Source organism: Rhinolophus ferrumequinum, chromosome 16 (assembly GCF_004115265.2).
Source record: "Rhinolophus ferrumequinum isolate MPI-CBG mRhiFer1 chromosome 16, mRhiFer1_v1.p, whole genome shotgun sequence".
Lineage (NCBI taxonomy): Eukaryota > Metazoa > Chordata > Mammalia > Chiroptera > Rhinolophidae > Rhinolophus > Rhinolophus ferrumequinum.
In genome coordinates, this window is record NC_046299.1 from 12,008,966 (window position 1) to 12,028,286 (window position 19,321).

General features: G+C 48.1%; 1 protein-coding gene across 1 annotated transcript; it reads right to left on the minus strand.

The window, feature by feature from the left end:
* Positions 1-906: 906 nt before the first annotated feature.
* On the minus strand, positions 907-18,926 carry LOC117035763 (pancreatic lipase-related protein 2). Its single transcript, XM_033129757.1, has 13 exons — positions 18,837-18,926; positions 18,491-18,539; positions 15,884-16,038; positions 14,331-14,456; positions 12,401-12,535; positions 11,564-11,675; positions 9,970-10,089; positions 9,388-9,507; positions 5,870-5,988; positions 5,229-5,358; positions 2,968-3,079; positions 1,928-2,095; positions 907-1,239 (listed from the first exon to the last, which is right to left on the minus strand). The coding sequence occupies exons 2-13, from the start codon at positions 18,537-18,539 to the stop codon at positions 1,176-1,178; spliced, it is 1,410 nt and encodes a 469-aa protein (XP_032985648.1). The 5' UTR covers positions 18,837-18,926; the 3' UTR covers positions 907-1,175.
* Between the last annotated feature and the right edge of the window lie 395 nt (positions 18,927-19,321).

Sequence of the window (19,321 nt, forward strand, 5' to 3'; positions counted from 1 at the left end):
GAAGACAGAGGGTTTTGCTGTGCCAGACACAGGTCCCCAAAAGAAAGAGAAGGGAGGCTCTGCTGTGTGACTTAGGAACGGCAGCAAACAAATCAGGGTCGACTAGACACCCAGATGTGGTCATGGGGTCATAGAAACCCCCTCAGTCACATTTCACCAGTGACCCTACACCACCATCCCCTGGCTCTGAAAGTGACACCCTCTACCTGGCACCAGCCTACTTGCTCAGGGGGGCCCCAAGAACAAGTAGGCAGGCTGGCTGGAGGCTAGTGGGAGTCTATGCTTGGGCAGGAGGCCTGGCTGGAAGAGGCACACTCCACACATGTCATAAAAGGATAGCAGATGCATGCGTATTTGCAATAGGAAAATTCTGGAGACCACTGACATGTCCATCAGCAAGGACGGCCACCTCCCATGCATCCCTCAGCGGAATCTGTAAAGCCTTACGAAGAATGAAGAAGCTCTTTCTGTACCATTAGAGAATAATATCCAATTTATTGATAGTGCAAAAAGCAAGGTAAGAATGGTGTGTATTGTAGCTACCATTTGTTTGGGGAAAAAAGGGCAGGGGTGGGGCTGAGATGTGAGATAGGTACACAGATTTGTATAAGAAGAATACTTCCGGAAAAAACTCAAGTTGTTCTGGGAAAAGAACTGAGAGACTTGGGGGTGGGGGACGGGTAGAAGAAGACGTACCTTGTGTGAGAATATTCTTCTGGATCATTTGCACTTTGTGCCATGTGCATGTGCCATTTTTATATTTTAAGCCCCTCTTCCTCTCTGGCACAGGCTGGTTTAACCTAAATAATACTTGCTCAGAGTTACTCATGCCTTGCAGGCTGCTCTTACATGGGGTCAGCTCCTTACCCTAGGATGTGAAAAGCTGGTGTGCCACACAACGAAATAATGATGAGCTTTTCAAATAGGACTTTATTATCGAAGGAAATAAAATTCATGAGAACAGGCCACACAAATTCCCCTGAGAGAGATGGTGGCAGAGGAGTGCCAGTGGGAGGTTTCAGGCACTACCTGTAGCCAACTTGGCTCCAGTCCCAAAAATCATTTCTGAAAAGTGACCCCAGAGTACAGAGAATGTCAGACCAGCACTTCAACATCAATCTAAGGGCATAAAAATTTATTACCACCGAGGTACAAGAAGAGCAAGCACCACATTTTTAACAAGGGTAAAGAGATTGTAAAACGTCTTCTTTCACGGTATCACTGCTACAAAAATTATACCTGTGGAGGAAAACATTTTCAGCATGTGAGGCTCATTAGCTCGTGGGACTGTGATCTCAGATGAGTAAACAGCATTTAGCGAACTGCCTAGAATTCAGATCCCTTTGACTGAAAGGCTCTGCTACACCAGGCAGAGTCCCCGTGATTCTTTACTAAGCAAAAACCTCTCAAAGAACATCCTCCCCTCCTCTGGTCTTTCCACAAACTGAGCATGAGTCAGCCGTGTCAGCCTAGGATTTACAAAGCCAAGGGGGTCTCTGGTGAGCCTGTGGCTTTGGGCCTGGCAATGAGGTCGGGGGCCGGGGGTGCCCCAGCCTGCCCCGAGGGGGCTTTCCTGTCAAGTTAAGATCCTGGAGGGTTCTTCACACACTACTTCTGGGAATAGGAAACAGTCTGGTTGTTCTCCTAAAGGTTAAACATAGTTATTACATAATCTAATAATTCTGCTCCTAGGTACATAGCCAAGGGAAATGAAAACATGTCCACAGCAAAATCTGTACATATTTTCTGTACAGATATGAATAAGCAGCATTTATCTGTACATATGACTAAGCAGCATGATTCATAATTGCTCCAAAGTGGAAATGAATACATAGATGGGTGGGGAGGTATTTGAATGAATGGATGCATAGATAGATTGATAGATAAATACAGAAAATTAGAGTTAGGGGGAATAAAAGATACTCACTTAGTCCCATCTTGACCACTTTGCACTGTGATTTGGGAAGCTCCCAGTTTGGCCGGGAAGATGTTTATCACATGGTTGTTCCAGAGGAACTTAACCTTTTGGATTTTTCCAACATTGAGGTCCACATCAATGTCAAGCGTATGTTGTGCATTTGGTTTGAGGGATCCTCTGAAAACACAGACATACAATGTTATGTCGGCTGGATGTAGGACTACACAGGACGACAGCAATCTGTTGTTTCTCCAAACAATGGCTGCTGTTGTCTGTTTTCTGAACATGCCTTGAATGACCTCATACACATCGAGGGACATGTTAAGACACACATGTATTTGTGAAGAACACCCCTTTAAAACAATAATGGACTCTAGGTTTCCACTGTCTTAGTTTGTTCCTCAAGGGGGAAGTCAAGTCTTTGGGGTGGCATATTAACCCTGTAAATTCACTGCAGGGCTAATTAATGCGATGTCTTGTGTTTAAAGAGCACCTCATACGCAGCATAAGAAGTTGTCAAAGAACTTTAACTGTACATGAAAATTATTATGTAAAAGTTAATGCAAAAAAACAGAGTCTAATTTTAAAGCACAGTTACGAATTCAGCCAACACATATTTACCAAGCACAGCATATGCCCAGCAAAAGCTGGGTGCTGAGGCTGCCACAGCAACAAGAAGCTGGCCTCAGGCGTCACGTGGAGCATGTGTGGGGATGGAATGTGTGTCGGAGGGGAGACAGTTGCCATATAAATGTGCCTCATCAAAGGAGAATTTGACATTCATAAAACCTAAGCCAGAAGGAAGCAATGACTGACATTCCAGGAGTTAGCACATGTCTAGTAAGTTCTTCCTCTCTGGGCCTCACTTTTCTCATATGTGAAATGGGGTGATTTGAACTAGATGCTAAGACTTTCTTCCAGCTCTGACATTCTAGGATTCAATAGTTCTGTATAATAGAGGGCTAGATTTATAAAGCACTTTATAGTCAGTCTTTTATGAAAAACGTATTATGGAAAGTATGGTCATTTCACTTTACTATCAAACTTACTTGAAAATTTGATACTGTTTTGAGTTTCCATTACTTCCATACAAAGCAATCCTGATGTACCCACTCGCTTTCTTTTTTCCAGCCAGTGTGACCGATACCCTGTATCTCCAGCCTGTCCAAAGAAATATAATCAGTTCAATTAACTCACCTTGTTGAACAAAATGACCCCATGGAAGCATTCTTGTTCCAAGCTCTGAATCCCCTACGGGTGCGAGGTAAGGGGAAACGTGACTAATGGTTTCCTTCAGTGAAGTTGGGGTTCCATCCTAAGTGAGGGTGAGGGACTCAGGGGGAAGAAAATACTACAGTTAGGCCGAATCTCTTCCCAGTACAGCAATGTATATGCTCTGATGGATGACAGGAGGCTGGCTACCACACCTGTGTGCCCCGGTACACACCACAACACCGGAAAGGCCACAGGTAGACGGGGATGTTTGTGACTCCAACATTTGGATAAATGACCTACTGCTCTCGTTTTGATTTTTGTGTTTGCCTTTTTTCACATGCAATAGACACATCCTCAATGGAAAAACAACCCAGATAAATTAAAAAACAAAACAAAACAAAACCCTTCATCAGGACCCCACCTACCTGTCCTCCATCCCAGGTTCTTCCCAGTTTGGTCTCTATACTTAATCAAGTCCAGGGAGTGATTTTGCCTCCTGAGGACATTTGGCACTGTCTGGAGACATTATTGTCACACCAGCAGAATGGGGTGGGTGGGTGGAGTGCTGCTGGCATCCAGTGTGTAGAGGCCACGGATTTGCTAAACATACTGCAATGCACAGGACAGCCCCCCACAACAATGAGTTATCCGGCCCCAAAATGTCAACAGAGCTGAGTTTGAGAAACCCAGATCTAGAGCTTTCTGTGAGCATTTGCACACACACCACACACACACGTACATAAAAGAATCTAGGTTTCCTGCCACCCTTCTGTAAATGGTATGCTCTGTTATTCCTGTAAATAGTATGCCCTGTTATTCTCTATCCTCTCCACCAATCCCTACCCCAGACTGACTCACTGCCCTTCTCTGTCCTGCCCTGTGTTCCGGAAGGCTGTCCATACCCTGGGTCCTTGCTGCTCGCTTTCTTTGGTTGGGTTCAGCCCATATGAGGCTTGGACAGGAGATCAGAAGGCAGGAGGGAGAGGTGGAGGTATTTGCTTCCCTGCTGCTCCTTGCTCCAGTATCAGGTGTCTGGCAGTAGCTCCCTCCCTCTGTGATGGCACTCCATGCCAGAAGCCCCGTAGACACTGGATTCTGGATGCTTCAGCATCCCTAGTTTGTCCCTTTAATCCTGTCCACATTTCCAAAAGTAGGCCCTTCAATGAGGGCTCCTCCTCTGAACCACTTGGATGAGTTCCATCTCCTGTTGGGACCCTGACTGGTACGTAATACGTTGCATGTTATTTTGCTACTTGCCTTTCCACTTAATGTGCCTTAGAAGTTTTCTCTCTCCTTTTTAATCGTGACATACAGTATTTGGTTGTTTACCACTTGTTGGATGTCTAGGTTTCTCCCCGCCATCTTTTGGTTTTAAAATGAATGCTGCAGTGAGTATCCCTGAGTGTACCTTCATAAGCACACGTGCAAGCGTCTTCCTGCAGTACGTTCTGGGTTAAAGGACTATGCGTCTAAGACCTTACAGATACTGCCACGCCGTTATCTTCTATGGTCAGCGTTGTGAGGATTACATGTAATATTGTATATAAAAAGTGTTTTGTAAAGTGCTATATAACTTTTTTTTCTAATTTAAAACTCCCTTGGAAAATAACAGCTCTTTTATTTAGCTACCATGTAATATTACTTATAATGAATGTATCTTGATAATTTTACTATCTTGCACTTTTTAAATGAGAAGAGGGGCATGTTAACAACGAAACATACTACGCTCACATGTGTATGTATGTAGGGGGACTGGGGACTAGTATGATCGATAATCGTTACCGTGACTCTGCCCCACCTTGCTCCCCGCCCCCTCCCGTCTTCTTCTGTTAATAGATCCAGCCTTCCTGCCACAGGGTGGGTGGACATGTGACTCAGCCTGGGCCAATCCCGGTCCTTACTTGACTAGTCAGGAATACTGGTTAAAGGGGAAAATGTGAGACCCAAGACAAATGTCATTCTATTGTCCTTCCATTAGAGCTTACGCTGGTTGGAGTTGAGTTTCTGTCAATTGCCACCAAGGATCCCAACAAATTAGGTTGATATACCTTCTAAAATTCTTTGCAACTTTTAAATAGGTAGAATGGGAACTTACGAGTAAAGTTACCACTCTCGCCTGTGTTCAGGAAAAACGTTTGTCCCACAGCACTGGTTTTCCCCTGAAATTGGTCAGCATAGTGCCCCATTTTGGGGCATCCTTCGGCTGGACAAGGGAAACAGCCTTTCTAGGGGGGAAAAAATAAAATTTGTCCGTGATAGGCCGTCGACTCAATCACTCACTCAATTAATCAATGAATCTTCCTATCTATCAGGTCGGTGCAAAAGTAATTGCAGTTTAAAAGGTTAGAAATAACTGCAAAGGCCGCAATTACATTTGCATCACCCTAATATCTATCTATCCATCCCTCACCCATCCTCCCAGCTGCCTATCCATCCTTCCATTCATCCACCCACTCCACCCCCCTCCACTGATTCACGCATGCACGCATCAATTGGGAATTTTCCAGAATGAAAAGTTGGGTATGTAGGGAAGCCCCAGCCCAGTCAGATCTGTGCCACCCCCTCCTGCCACCCCACTCCCGAGAGGGGAGGAGGAAGCCTCTGTGAGCCTCAGCATTTCCTGTACCCGCTCCCATGAATCATGGAGTGCCATCTCTGCTCTGTTCCAAGCCACACGGACAAAACCACCACCACCGGAGGCCCGGCCATCTTTCCCGGGCCCCTGGCGTGACCTACCTCCTCAAACTCATTGTAGGAGGCACACGGGTAGCCCAGGAAGCCGTCGGGGTTGAGGATGCTGCTTGCGTAATACTTGTAGCTCCTCAGGTGATTACAAGCTGCAAAGTCTCGGGTTCCTGAGAAAGCAAAGGGCACGGCAGCTTCACAGGAGGCATTTCACTTTTGAAGCCTGAGCCATTCTGACCAAGTAAGGAATCACTTCCACATTTCACAGGTGGGTGTCGGGACTCCTGAACATCTTGGTCACAATTCAAAATTTCTGTCCTTGACTTTGACATACTTTTCGGCAAGTCAGAAATTGGGGGACTTGTGTCAGTAATGGTGTTTGGTTAAGAGTCGCTTTCCTCTACCCATCACTGTGGCCTACTTAGGGCCAGGCTAGTGCTAGGGAGTGACAAGGTGTCAAAGGCATGTCTGTCTAACCCCCCAGGGGCCAGGCATCTAACATAAATGGATGATGAGTGTTGGAGGCCTAGGCTGGGGGGAAGTGAGGGAAAAAATATATACAGCCGATAATGAGGGAGAGCGAGAGAGAGAGAAACAGAGAGAGAGACAGATAGAGAGACAGAGAGAGACAGACAGAAAGAGAGTGACAGAGAGACAGAGAGAGAAAGAGCGAGAGACAGAAAGGGAGAGAGAGACAGAGACAGAGACAGAGCGAGAGACAGAGAGAGAGAGACAGAAAGAGAGAGAGTGACAGAGAGAGAGACAGAGAAAGAGAGAGACAGACAAAAAGAGAGACAGAGAGAAAGACAGAGAGAGAGACAGAGAGACAGAGACAGAGAGAGACAGAAAGAGAGACAGAGAGACAGAGAGAGAGACAGACAGAAAGAGAGAGAGACAGAGAGAGAGACAGAGACAGAGACACACACACACACACACACACACACACACACACACACACAGAAAATAGCAATAGTTTTAAAAAGGGATCTTACACAGGTCAGCCAGCTGTTAATGTTAAAAGCTCAGATTGTTTGGTCTTCTGATTTTTCATGAAAAGCCAGTATCTTGACTTTTACATGAAAACGTTTCCATGCTTCCATGATACCAGTACACTCCCATTTTCAAACTAGTCACTGTGGAGGCCAATGACATGCTGCTCTGGGTGGCATTCCGCAGAGGGCCGCACTTTGAGAACTCCAGACCACACTGAACGGGCCTTTTGCAGGAACCAAGCTTTTCTGTGCCTCTGGCCTCAGGCTGAGAAATTCCTCCTCCTTTCTATTCCAGGCACAAGGGAAGAGCAGTGGAAATCAAGAGCGCCACAGCTTGGGGCGACTCTTTCACTGCATTTTATTTACTCCTTTTACTCTAAGCCAAAGTCTTCTTGTTTGCAAAACTGTTTTTTCCATTTCTCCAGCTACTTGATACAGAACTTCCCATGGAGTGATCCACAGTGACTGCAGACATACTTGGGGACCACTTCTGGGGGGTCTGGGGGCCTTTATCCACCACTCATGTAGAAAGAAACGGTCCCTTTGTGCTGGGGGGATTAGCTTTCCATAGCCCCCAGCTCCGCCTGCCCCAAGACCCAGCGACTTCCAGCTGAAGCCGGTTCCGTGCCCCACACCAATACGCATTACCAGACAACACAACCTGTTTCAAACGTAATTGTTTCTTTCATCCAAAATTGCTGCCCAGTGATCCCATAATAGAGAAGCCAGTGGATTTAATTGTTGCTCGGTGCCCAGTGCCTGGATGATTGGGAGCTGCACACAACGGCAGCACACTCCAGTGTGCAGGGGCTTGTTCGCTCTAAATTGCTTCTTTAATTAAACCTGGGCTCCTTTCTATTATGTGTGCCCTGCTCGTCAGTTCTGGGAGGGGGCAGCCCTCATTGTGACTCTGGTGTTTCTTCAGGGAGCGGAACAGCCATGTCTTCCCTGGGGTTACCTGATGCCAGGTGGCGAGGAGGTCAAAGGCTCCATTCACGGGCTGTTGGCTGCTGCTTTATCGACTCTATTCTTTCACATCAAACACACAGAATATTCCAATGCCACAGAAGGTGACTCGGCTCAATTTGGGCCAGGCCCTGAGCAGGGTACTGGGGTACCTGGTATGCTCAGGACACAGGCCCTGGACTTGGGGAACTCCCAGTGCAGAAAAATAAATACTAAAATGAAATGATCGCAGACTCAAAGCCTCCTTTTTCAGGTAGAAGAGTGAAGCCTGTCTCAGGGGAGGGGCCACGGGACAGAGCAGCGGCCAAAGCAAGGGCAGCTGGTAGAGATGCTGCTGTCGGTCACCCACCATCAGGGGGGCGGAGTCTGCTCTCTCAGGGAAACGGGGACACACACGTGGATGAAACAGGGGCCATATACTAAACCTGACAAGCCCAGGGGAGGCGAGCATGGCAGGCTCTACAAACTCAGAGACAGAAAGTACCCACATAGGGTGGTCTCAAGACAAACGTTCCTGACTGAAAGCAGGTCATGGTGGGTAGTCACGTCCTAGGCCTGTAGCGTCCTTGACAAAGGTCAATATTCACCTTAAGTGAGCCTGCCTAGTGTCTTTGTGCATCTAAGATAACATAGCTTTGAAATGTCAGAGTAATTTTCTTCTCTAGACCCCTCAGGGCACCACCTCTGGCACCTGAATAGGAGAGCTAGATAACCTCACTGTTTTCTTGTTCCCAGAACACCATCTCTATGTGCTGTAAATGTTAATTATTAACTATCCTGTACCCACAAGTGTAAAGGAAATGTGTGTCTCTCTTTCATACTTTTTATCCAATTCCAGAGGTTTCCCTCCCTTTGGCTTTTCCCGCCCCTTTAATCTACCACCCATGGATTTCAGGTAACCCTCCTTACGTCTCCTCCTTTTATTCTAATGTATGAAATAAGCTGCAAAACTGCCATGCTCTGGAGCATTTTCTCAATCCACTGACGTTTTGCTTCCTGCCAATTGTGGTCAGTTTGGCTCAAATAAACTCAAAAACATTTTCTATAGGTTTGGACATTTCTTACATTGGCACACACAAGGCTTGTCCCCCCAGACTTCCACGCACAAGCTCCCCAAACCCACAGAGCACAGCCCCACTTGGTCTATACCAGCTTGATCCCTTTCCTGATAATGGCAAAGCACAAAAAAATTAAAGCCCTTCAAATCTCTGCTTATGCCCTTCAAGGAGCAAGCGCGGAAGATAGGATGCAGGGGCAGGGGGAGGAAGCCAGAGCTGGGTCTTTGCCAATGTGCCCCTCCAGCTCATGTGTCAGCATCCTGATGAGGGGGGCAGATGGTACAGGCTGGCGCATGAGGTCGGGGCTTTGTAGCCAGAAATTGGGCTTCAATATAACGTGACCTTGAGCAAGTTTTTAACACTTCTGACCCAGTTTCCTCATCTGTAACGTAGGGCTCATCAGTCACTATCTCATGACACTGTTGTGAAAATGCCTAGGACAGAACTAGCACACCATACGCAGCAGCAAATTCAGTACGATGGAGACCAGTCCACACACTCCGCTTTCTCCCCAAGTGGGGTAGCTACTGGCTTGCTTTTCTGATTCACGTACCTTCCCATAGTCCATTTATATCAACAATGGTTGAAAGAATATTTTTCTGACATCCAGGCATCTGCCTTCCTCCATTTGGATAGAAATCCAGATGGCCAACCTTTTGGCTCATTCCAAAACCTGAAACGTTGGAAGCAGAGGTGAGCAAGGAGCTAAGTGGTCCCCAGGTGAGGTTGTGGCCATAGAGAGTGTTGAACTCCTTCCAACAAAACAAACTTTCACCAAAGCTTTGATAAAAGAAGAAAGAAATTAACTGCATTTTGCAAGTACAGGTCAAACATCAGTAATAAACACATCTGCCACTCTGGATATTGGCAGACTAGGGAAGGGCTCAGGGTTTGAAGAGTAACAACCTTCCATAGGCTAGAGAAGTGTTTTTTTGTCCTATCTGGGGCCACAGGCTGGTATCACTGGCACTGTACTAGCTGCGTATTTGTGATCCATTTCAATTGGTTGATGCCCAAGCTATTCCTGTGGTTAACCATTTTGAATACCATCCCTGCAGAATGTGTGTGCATGGGATACCTGGACCCACTGTAATCAGTTATAGCTTGTCACCAAGAGACAGGGTGAGGCACTCACCTAGGAAAGGAATTATGGGAGCAATGTCTGTGTGAATCACATCCACAAACATGGCATCGGATGGATCCAGCCGAACCTCCTCAGAAGTGCCCTGGAAGCATGGCTCTGCCGGATCCAGTCCTGAAAGGGGGAGGTAGACAGTGAGGTCATATTATATAACAAGCCAGGATCTAACCCCTGTACCCACAAAAGCCATGGGGATTCCTGGGCAAAAGTCTCCATAGCCCAGGAGCCATGGTTTGGGGAATTGGGTCTATAGCTTCTGGTCTGCTTGGGAGAGGCTGGGACAGAAAGGCTAGAGGTGGGTCATTGCCTGTCAAAGAGTATCCAGAAACCTCCGGTGCCTGGCTCCATGCAGGATCCAGGTGGTGCCCTCATTTCCCTTTTCCTTTTTTGGCTTCTCAGTTGTTACCATTTGGCCACTGCTCTCCACAGCTGCAAGCTCCCTGGCCTCTCCCAGCTCCCCCCAGTCCTGAGCCCCACACTGTCTATTCCTTTGTGTTTTTGCTTATGTTGTCTCCAGCCTGTGACTCACTTCCCTACATTCTCCCCTAATCTGAATCTTTCCCTCCAAGACTTGACTCAAACACCACCTCCTCATGGAAAATGTAGCCTCTCCTTTCTCAGCGTATTCCATACACACTGTATAGGATTATTTTGCTTTTATTAAGTCTGCTTTGAATTTTATTTACCTGCTTAGTTGTCTGCCGCCTGGCTAGACTGCATTCCCTGAAGCAGGGGCTCTGCCTAGTTCATCTTCACAGAGAAGCAGAGGATGGAAGAAGCATGGCACACAGGCCTCACAGTGACCTATATTCTACTCAAGGTCAAATGCCTGTCCTCCCTGAGCTTCAGTTTCCTCGTCCAGAAAGTGGGAATAACAACAACCTACCTTACAGGGTTATTGTGAAAAATCCCACGAAAAGATGTAAGAGAAAGGACGTCGCAAACTGAAAAATTCTCCATAAACATAAACGATTATCCCCTTATTCTTCACCCATTGCCTAGCAGAACCCCCTGAGCAAAGGAGACAGTCATTCAACGTTGAACTGTTTGCCCAAGTTACATACAGATTTGGCCACACAAAGTCAGTGGTTGTGTCTCCCTCTTGTGGATTCCCTTTGCCTAGTGATTCATTCATTCATTGATTCGTTCAGTGTTTTCTGAGGACCCCCTGTGCAGGTCTCAGCCACTTTCATTTTCGGCCTGTGCCTGGCACAGCAAAGAGAACCAATAAGGAAGCACTTGTGGAACTGATGAATTAATGTCCAAAATCATTTTACGTTTTTCCCCACCTATTCATACTCCAGCAACAACAATCCTGAATTCATGGGTTTAAGGTGCTAAAATGTGTGTGTGTGTGTGTGTGTGTGTGTGTGTGTGTGTGTATGCATTTTATTTACAATCATATATTTTCTAATACACATGAAAAAATAGATGGGCAATTACTTTTCAATTTAAATAGGGGCACCACCTCAAACCAGTTCCCGGGAGACCGGTAGGGGCGTCCTTGGCCGTGGGATATGCGTGGCTCCGGGACTCCACCGCCCGGCACCGGCCCCCGGCCCGGGAGGCCTGATCCCCGCGCCCCTACCTGTGATCCTGCCCACGCGGCCCTGCAGCCTCCTGCCCGCCTCCGCGGCCGCGTGCGCGCCCAGGCTGTGGCCGATGAGGTGCACGTTCTCGGGGCCGTAGCCCATCTCGGTCTGCGGAAGGATGGCGCGTCAGGTTCTGTGGACCGGGTGGGGACATGCTGGCTCGCGTATTGGGGGTGGGGGCAGGATTCGGGGAAAAGCAACCCTCGGCTCCAGGACCGCCTAGGACAGCGCGACCCGGTCCCGGGGCCGCCGCAGTCTGAGTCCCGCGGGCCGGTTGGTGTACAGACCAACAGTGCTGACCAGCGGCCACTGCATCAACTGCAGGCCGCCTTGGCCCGACTGGATGTGCGCTGCCTGCTTCCACGGGCCACTGCCGGCCTCCCTCCCCTCCTCCCCAGCAGGGTGGGCGTGTCTGGGACAGCCTGCGTAGTGGACCCAGGTCTGGGGTTCTCCGGAATAGATCTTCCAGAAGGCTTGTAAGGGGCCTTCCCTAAGGGGCTGTGGGAGAATGCAGAGTCATCTGGCCTGAGAACTGCTGGGGAGCCCGGCCTGCTTTCAAATTCCCAGAACAGCATGCAGGGAAGGCTTATTTCAGGAGGGGAAATTAGGGCTCAAAGGTCAGTTTGCCTCCGGCCCCACAACTAGGGATCTTCAGGACACTCTGGGAGGGAGGAAGGTTGCAGCTTCATCTGAGAAAAGGCCCATCTTGGGCTTCTAGGTTTCCAGGCCTGGCCCCTGCCCACCCGTCCCTGCTGCCTTTGGGTGCACTGCCGTGCTTGCCTGTCCCTCTCTCTGCCCGCTCCCCTCAGGATGTGGCCCAGGCAGGATTTTACCGACAGTCCTTGTATTAAGAAAGCTATCTGCGCTCCAACGACCCGAATGTTGTGCACAGCCTGGGTGTAATCTGTCAGGGCGCCATGTCTCCAGTCCACACAAATGCAGTTCACCTCCTCCACTTTAAACATTTTCTGGGGAAGAAAAACAAGAGGGAGAAACCAACTTCTTAACAGGCACAGGTGGCACACTCCAGAGACAGGAATTCACACCCATCAAGCATCTAGTTTGTGTCAGAGCTTTAATATTCCTCTCACTTGTCCTAATCCTCACATGTCACCATGAACTGGGTATCTTATCCCCACGGAACAGGTGTGGACAGAGGCCTGGAATGGAGTAAGTGACTTGTCTAAGGTCTCCCAGATGGTTATTAACACAGCCAGATCAAAAAGATCACTTAGTAGATCAGGGCTCAGCAAACTATGATCCGAGTGCCAAAGCCACCTGTTTTTTATAAATAAAGTTTTATTGCAACACAGCTACACCCATTTGTTTGCATATAGTCTACCTCTGCTTCCCAGCTACAACAGAGCTGAGCTGAAACCATATGACCCACATGCTAAAATATTCACTACTCAGTCCTTTATAGGAAAAGTTGGCTGACCCTTGTACTAGACAGTGGAAGCCACGGAGGAACTGCTTTTATGTTCCTGACAACAACGTGTAGGTAGGAGATATACGGTATTAAGGGACAAGTTTAATGAGATAAAATTTAGGCTAAGATAGGCTACAACTCTCCCAGACACATGCCTCTTTTATATGACGTGGTGTGACTACAGCCTACTGCGAAACACAAACACCGGTCCCCTGAGGGGGGAAAGTAAATGTCAGAAAGGGCCGCTCCATATCCTGTGTTCGTTTTGGGGTACCCTGGACTGCACCTAGGACTGAAGTGGGGAAGAGTTGGCTGGAGGCCAGGGCATCATAGTAGACCAGATCCCCTCCAGACTCTTACAGCTCCAGTCTCCTTCTGGGACTTGGGGGCACATGTGAACACCCCAACCTCAAGAAGAGCAGAGATCCACTGGGCAGAAGCTGGTTGAGGTCTATCCCAGTGCAGACTAAGCTAAGAGCCGTGCTCATGGCTGCTTCCTACAGGTTAAATCGTAGAGACACAAACTGTGATGTCTTATGACAGAAGACCTGGTTTTGCATGCCACCTCTGGATTCAACTTTGGGCAAATATTGAACTCTTTGTGCCTTTATTTCCTCATCTATAAAATGGGAACAATAACTATACCTTTCTTACAATGTTGCTGGGAGTATTAAATGGGACAAAAACTGTGAAATGATTCTCAAAATGTCCGGCTCATAGTGAGTGCTTGGGAAATGGATGTTATGAAGAATAATTCATTACGAATATTCATGATAACATTAGAGCCACACTGTCCAGTGCTGCAGTCACTGGTGCATGGGGCTATTTAAAATTAATTAAAATTAAATAAAATTTAAAATTCAGTTCTTTGGTCCCACTAGCCACATCTCAAGTGCTCAATTAGCACAATGGCTCTTGATCTGGACAGTGCACATTTAGAACATTTCACTTTCACAGAAAGTTCTACTGGATAGTGGTGCCTTAGAGGGTACATTTTAATTTTTCTTTCTTATGTCACATAGGGTTTTTATATAAACCATCAAATGAATGCCAGGTAATTTCCTGTATTCTCCACCTCTGGGACTTTCTGATGGGACTCTGGGTCTCTTTAGCCTCACGAGGAGATGGCTGGCTAGAAGTTGTTGGGTCAGAAGAACTTGACAATGGATGGTCCTGAGAATCCAGGGTTGCCACAGTGTTTTTGGGAAGGAGCCTCCTCTATCTGAAGTATGTCCTTTCCCAGTCTCAGGGGCATTGGGGGTGCAGTCTTTGAATCTGTGTACTGGGTGCTGGTCTCACCTGGGAGTGGCCAGGTGAAGCAAGTGGGCCCCTACCTTGCACATGTCGGTCAGCCAGCTCTCCTCCCCCTTGTCTATGAAACCGTGGATGATGAAGCGTGTCTTTCGGTCCAGTTGGAAGTTTGAAGCCTCGATGGTGGATAGGTCCGTGGGAGAGATCCGCTGGTTAAATTAGAAAAGATGAATTTGGATATTGGCCTTTCCAAGGCTTAGACCTGTTAGAAACAGTTCCAATAAGTCAGGTCATGGGTTTAATTCCCATGAAGTTGGGACGGGCTAGAACAGGAGTTCCTAACCTGGGGTTTGAGGATAGAATTCAGAAAGTCCAAGTTCATAGACTTTCTATTTTCATTAACTGCTAACTTAAAGCTAGCATTTCTGTTAATTATGAAATTGGACAATAAGCCACAGTTGTCTTAGCAACACCCTGTCACCAATGGAAGTCACAGATGTTTTTATGTCACATTACAGTTGTTGCAGATACATTAAAAATAATTTAAATGCATTACTATTTTAAGTGACAGTAATTATTAGACCAATCCCTAGATCTTATTATTTAGTGAGATAATAAAGCAACACCTATATTAATTACTAAGTCACATATTTGTCTTTCTAATGTTTTGTTAACTGTTTTCTAATATAATTGGTTTCCTTTATAATCCACTGTATTTTATTTTATGCATTTAAAAGCATCATCCTGAGAAGGGGCCCTTAGGCTTCCCCAGATGGTGGAAGAGGTCCCTGGTACAGAAAAGATGAATGACCCCTAGGCCAGAAGCACCAGGCATGAGGGGAGCTGCAGCTCAGTGGAGCCGTGGGGGGGCATCTCGAGCTTGTAGGACTTAAGGACAGACTTCTACATGCCCTGGGCTTGTTCAGACCCACTCCAGGATCACAAGATAAAAAACAGCCCAAGCACCATGGCCAAGCAGACTTCCAGCGGGGGCTCTGAGTGGAGAGTTTGTCACCTAGAATCCCACCGCAGCTGACCTCAGAGATCTACCTGGCTTTCTTAACTATCAGGGACAGGAGCTGTGAGCAGCTTGAATTCGGAGCAAGTTCTTCCTGGTCACTTTTAAGGACCTGGAAGATGCCTATCCTGCTGTCAACGGGCAGGGCTTCTAACTGAAGGTTGCTCCCAGGGTCTCACCGCTTCTCTGTTGTGATTAAATGTCCCCTCTCCCCCACCTGAATTCTAGCTCTTTAGGAAGGATTTACATCCTCCCACCCCCACCCCGAGAGGCTTCACTCCTGCACTGCCTGACGCAGAAAGAAGACAGGCCCTGCTGGGTATATACCAGGCCTGGATTTCTCCCTAAATGCTGCTCATATCCCCTTCCTTTTAGGGACAGGGTTCGAATGCTGGGAAGCCTGAAGTTCTGTGCAGAAGTGTGTGGAATGTGTGCTTTTCTGGGTTGGGCATCCATAGGTCTCATCAGCTATACACAGGGGTTTATGATGCCGAGAGCTGAGATGGCTCCAGGTCTAACAATGGCGAGGGAGCATCACCTGAAAAGTGCCATGGCAGAGCAGTTTTCCTTAGATGACCAGCGTGGGCACCCCAACCCAGCCATCAGGCAATCACTTACTTGGTAGTTGTTCGGATTCTCATTTGTGTACAGAAGAAATTGGGCTTTAATATCCTTGGGGGCCCAGGGAAACATCTTTAAAGGCCGTTGAACGGTCCCGCCCCATGGTTTTTCATCGGAAAAGCAGCCAAAAGGTTTATAGCAGATTTCCATCCCTGGGGCAGGAAGAGCAACAAACAGGACACTTGTCAGCTTCTGAACAGGAGCAATGTCACCTCAGCTACACAGCAGGACTCTTCAGGGTGCAACACAGGGCTGGCGGAGGCCAGTGTGGGTCTTTCTCTTTGTTGTCAGCGTTCCCCAAATTCCATGGTGACAAGAATCACTTGGGAGCTGGGGGTGTGAACGTGTGGATCGCATATACACATCCCCAGGCCCTTGTCTCAGATTGTGCTTCAGAGGGTCTGGGGTGGGACGCTGGAAACTGCATGTTTATAATGCTGTTTAGGCCCTGTCATCAGGCCAGTTGAAGAATGGCTGAGAATTCCTGGGAACCTTCTGGCTTAAAAGTACCTCTTCCAGGAAACTCCCAGATAGACCCTTACGTGAATCCATCAAGCATTAAGTATCTATCAAGTGCCCACAACTTCTGTAGCACAGTCACACTACTTGATTTATCCTAACGTCTCCATTAATCCTAACGTCTCCATTACATCCAGCACAGACCAGGCAGCAGCCATTCATGGGTGTCTGTCCAATTCGCACGTCTTCATGTCATCCTTTTACACACATTTCCCCCCAGAGTATTCTCTGCCATTTCAAATTTTCCCTGTTGTTCTTTGAAAAGGTAAATTTCTTAAAACTGGGATGATTTATTTTCACATCGTATTAAGGGCTCCAAACAAGCAACCGATAACCTAAATCACTGTATCTAAATCTGAGAGTCCTTTCCCTAGTCGACAGCATAAATATTTTCATAGAAAGCGGTCACTGAGGGTGACATAATCAAATCCAGAGGATTACCATCTCTTAGGCTCTTACAATCTCTGCAATCTCTTACAAGAGATTACAATCTCTTCTCTCTTAGCCTTCCTCAACTCCTAAACTGATGGGACCAAATGTTGGTCATTCACTCAACAACTGGTAATAGTTAACACTCGTTGCTTCCTATGTGCCAGATACCACACTAGTACTTTCCCAGTGTTATCCCTTTTAAGCCTCAAAACAGCCCAATGAGTAAGGAGGTAGTATTACTTCCATTTTACAGATGGGAAAGTCAAGGCACAGAGAGACAAAAGTAAGCCGCCCAAAGTTACAGCCAGTGGTGGAGCCATGATTTGAACTGAGGAAGTTTAATTAGGAATAAAGCGAGGCACTGCGGAGGCACCAAGACAAATCAGGTATAAACTCTGCCCTGAAGGAGAAGAAATCTGAGAAGGAAGGAATAACGATGGCATTGAATTCCTTCCAGGAAGAGACCAGTTCTGGAGGAAGGGCTGCCGGAGGCTAAAGCAACACTTTAGGTAAATTCAGGGGCTCGAAGGCCAAGTTAAGACACCTGCGCTGTTGGGTGGATCGTGGGGAGGGGCTAGAGGGCGTTGAGTTGGTGCCTGGGGTGGGGAACCTGTGCTCCATGAAGGTTTTTCAGGAAGCCCATTGTAGGTGTCTCGGAGGCAGGAGAGCCTGGAAGATATGGGGGCTTGGTGTTGGGGCATTGCCCCGGTGGTGGGCCTGGAGAGGTAACGGGCATTCTCATCTTGGATGACAGTGGATATTAAGGCACAGGTGGGGAGATGCGGATAGGGAGTGGTGCCTGAGCATGGACACGTGCGTTTGAGACACGGTGGGAATCTCTGGTGGAGCTGCCGGAACTTGGGAGGTTGAGGGTACAGAGGCTGGGTAAAGGGGAAGCCCAGAGGAAGAGAAGGAGGAGGGGAGTGCCTGGGAGTGACCTTTGGGGAATACCCACATTTAGGGCAGGAAGAGGCCGCAGATGAGCAAAGAAGGGTCAGAAAGGCTTGAGTTGCACGTGGACCCACCGGGCTCTGCTGTCAGGAGCCAGGCCTTGTTGCATGGCCAAAATGGAAGGGAAGGCAAGAATGGGCTGGGGACAAGCTGAGGAGACAAGAGGGAGGAATCATGATGGAGCAGAAAGCCCCAGCAGAAGGATGCCAGAGGAGAGGTTCAGGCTGGAGCTGGAGAAACCGACATGGGCACTGAGAGGAATGAAAGGCAGGCCATGGGCAGGAGGGTGGGCTCATCTGGTAGGCCTGGCAGAACAGGAGTTCTCAGGAAGACACATCCACGTGGCTTTAGTCTGTGGACATGCACTTGTCCACTCCACGGGCTGAGGGTATTGGGGACCTGCCAAGAATGCCCACCCCCACCTGCCCCAGCAGCCTGCCACCTCTGCCACCCTCTCACAGCCACTAGAGCCTTTGCGGGCAGAACAGGACTGATAGATTCCCCAGGGCCATCTGTGTCAAGTATGTTGCCCTGTGTTTACCAGAGTCAACAACACATCCTGAATGGTGGTGACTGTCGTGTTTCTTGAAATAATGATAGTGCTATTCGTTATGACAACACTGATGCCTCTAATTGCCTCACCCAAAGGCCAGACCAGGCACTGTCACTTTCTCCCCAAAGAGTTAGAGAGAGCATCCTCACCTCTGACTGTGGTCAGCAGGAGAAAGCCGGTGATCCAAATGGGCGGCATCTATACGGATGAAAACATAGACACACACAGACAGTGCGGGCAGCCCCTGAACCCAGACAGAGCTGAGGCACACCCAGGAAAGTGAGGGAAACGGAAGCCCGGCGCCTGGGCCCCATGGAGCCCTCCCTCCAGGCAGGGACCCTGAGGCTGAGGCCGCCCTACACCCAGGGAATTGGGCAGCCCCGCTCCAGGACCCTGGACTCAGGGCCTCCCACGGCAGTGGCTTCTTCCCCATTGGGACCGCGTCCCTTTGGCAGCCCTAACCCTGCCAAGCCCCCTGCCTGGGCAGGGACTTACTGTGAGACAGTGGAGCTCCACTCACAGCCCAGCAGGCTGGCCATGGCCTTTTATAACCAGGCTTTATCCTTTGGACTCCTCGGAGGAGAGGAGCGGCAGGACAGATAGGGCTCTGCCCACGTGTGCTCTGAACCAAGGTTATCATAAACACATACAGACTTCTTCGCCGGGAGCAAGACTGTTTATAAAGTGAGATTCGAGGAAAGGAAAACTGACTTTGGGCATGGAAAAGGACCCTGTTAATCTGAATGTACACGTTCCGTTGCCAAAAGATTGTGTTCCCCCAGTGACAACAGGGAAATGCCAAGCTGTAGTGCCTCCCCCTCAGAATCCCTTTGGAAACACAAACCCCAAACCTGTCTTGTTGCCATAGTGACTGGCCAAGCTGTGCAGGAACGGGACGTCTGAAGGCTTGCTGTTCCGTGGAAGTGCCTGGTTTTGTTGTTGTTGTTGGTTTTATTTTAACATGCGCTGAAGCATTTTGA

Coding starts and splice junctions, on each gene's coding strand:
- LOC117035763 (XM_033129757.1), bottom strand. CDS start 18,539: ATGCCGCCCATTTGGATCACCGGCTTTCTCCTGCTGACCACAGTCAGA. Junction 16,039..18,490: donor CCTGCTGACCACAGTCAGAG/GTGAGGATGCTC, acceptor TTCCTGCCCCAG/GGATGGAAATCTGCTATAAA. Junction 5,989..9,387: donor TATAAATGGACTATGGGAAG/GTACGTGAATCA, acceptor TTGCTTTCTCAG/GAACCCGAGACTTTGCAGCT.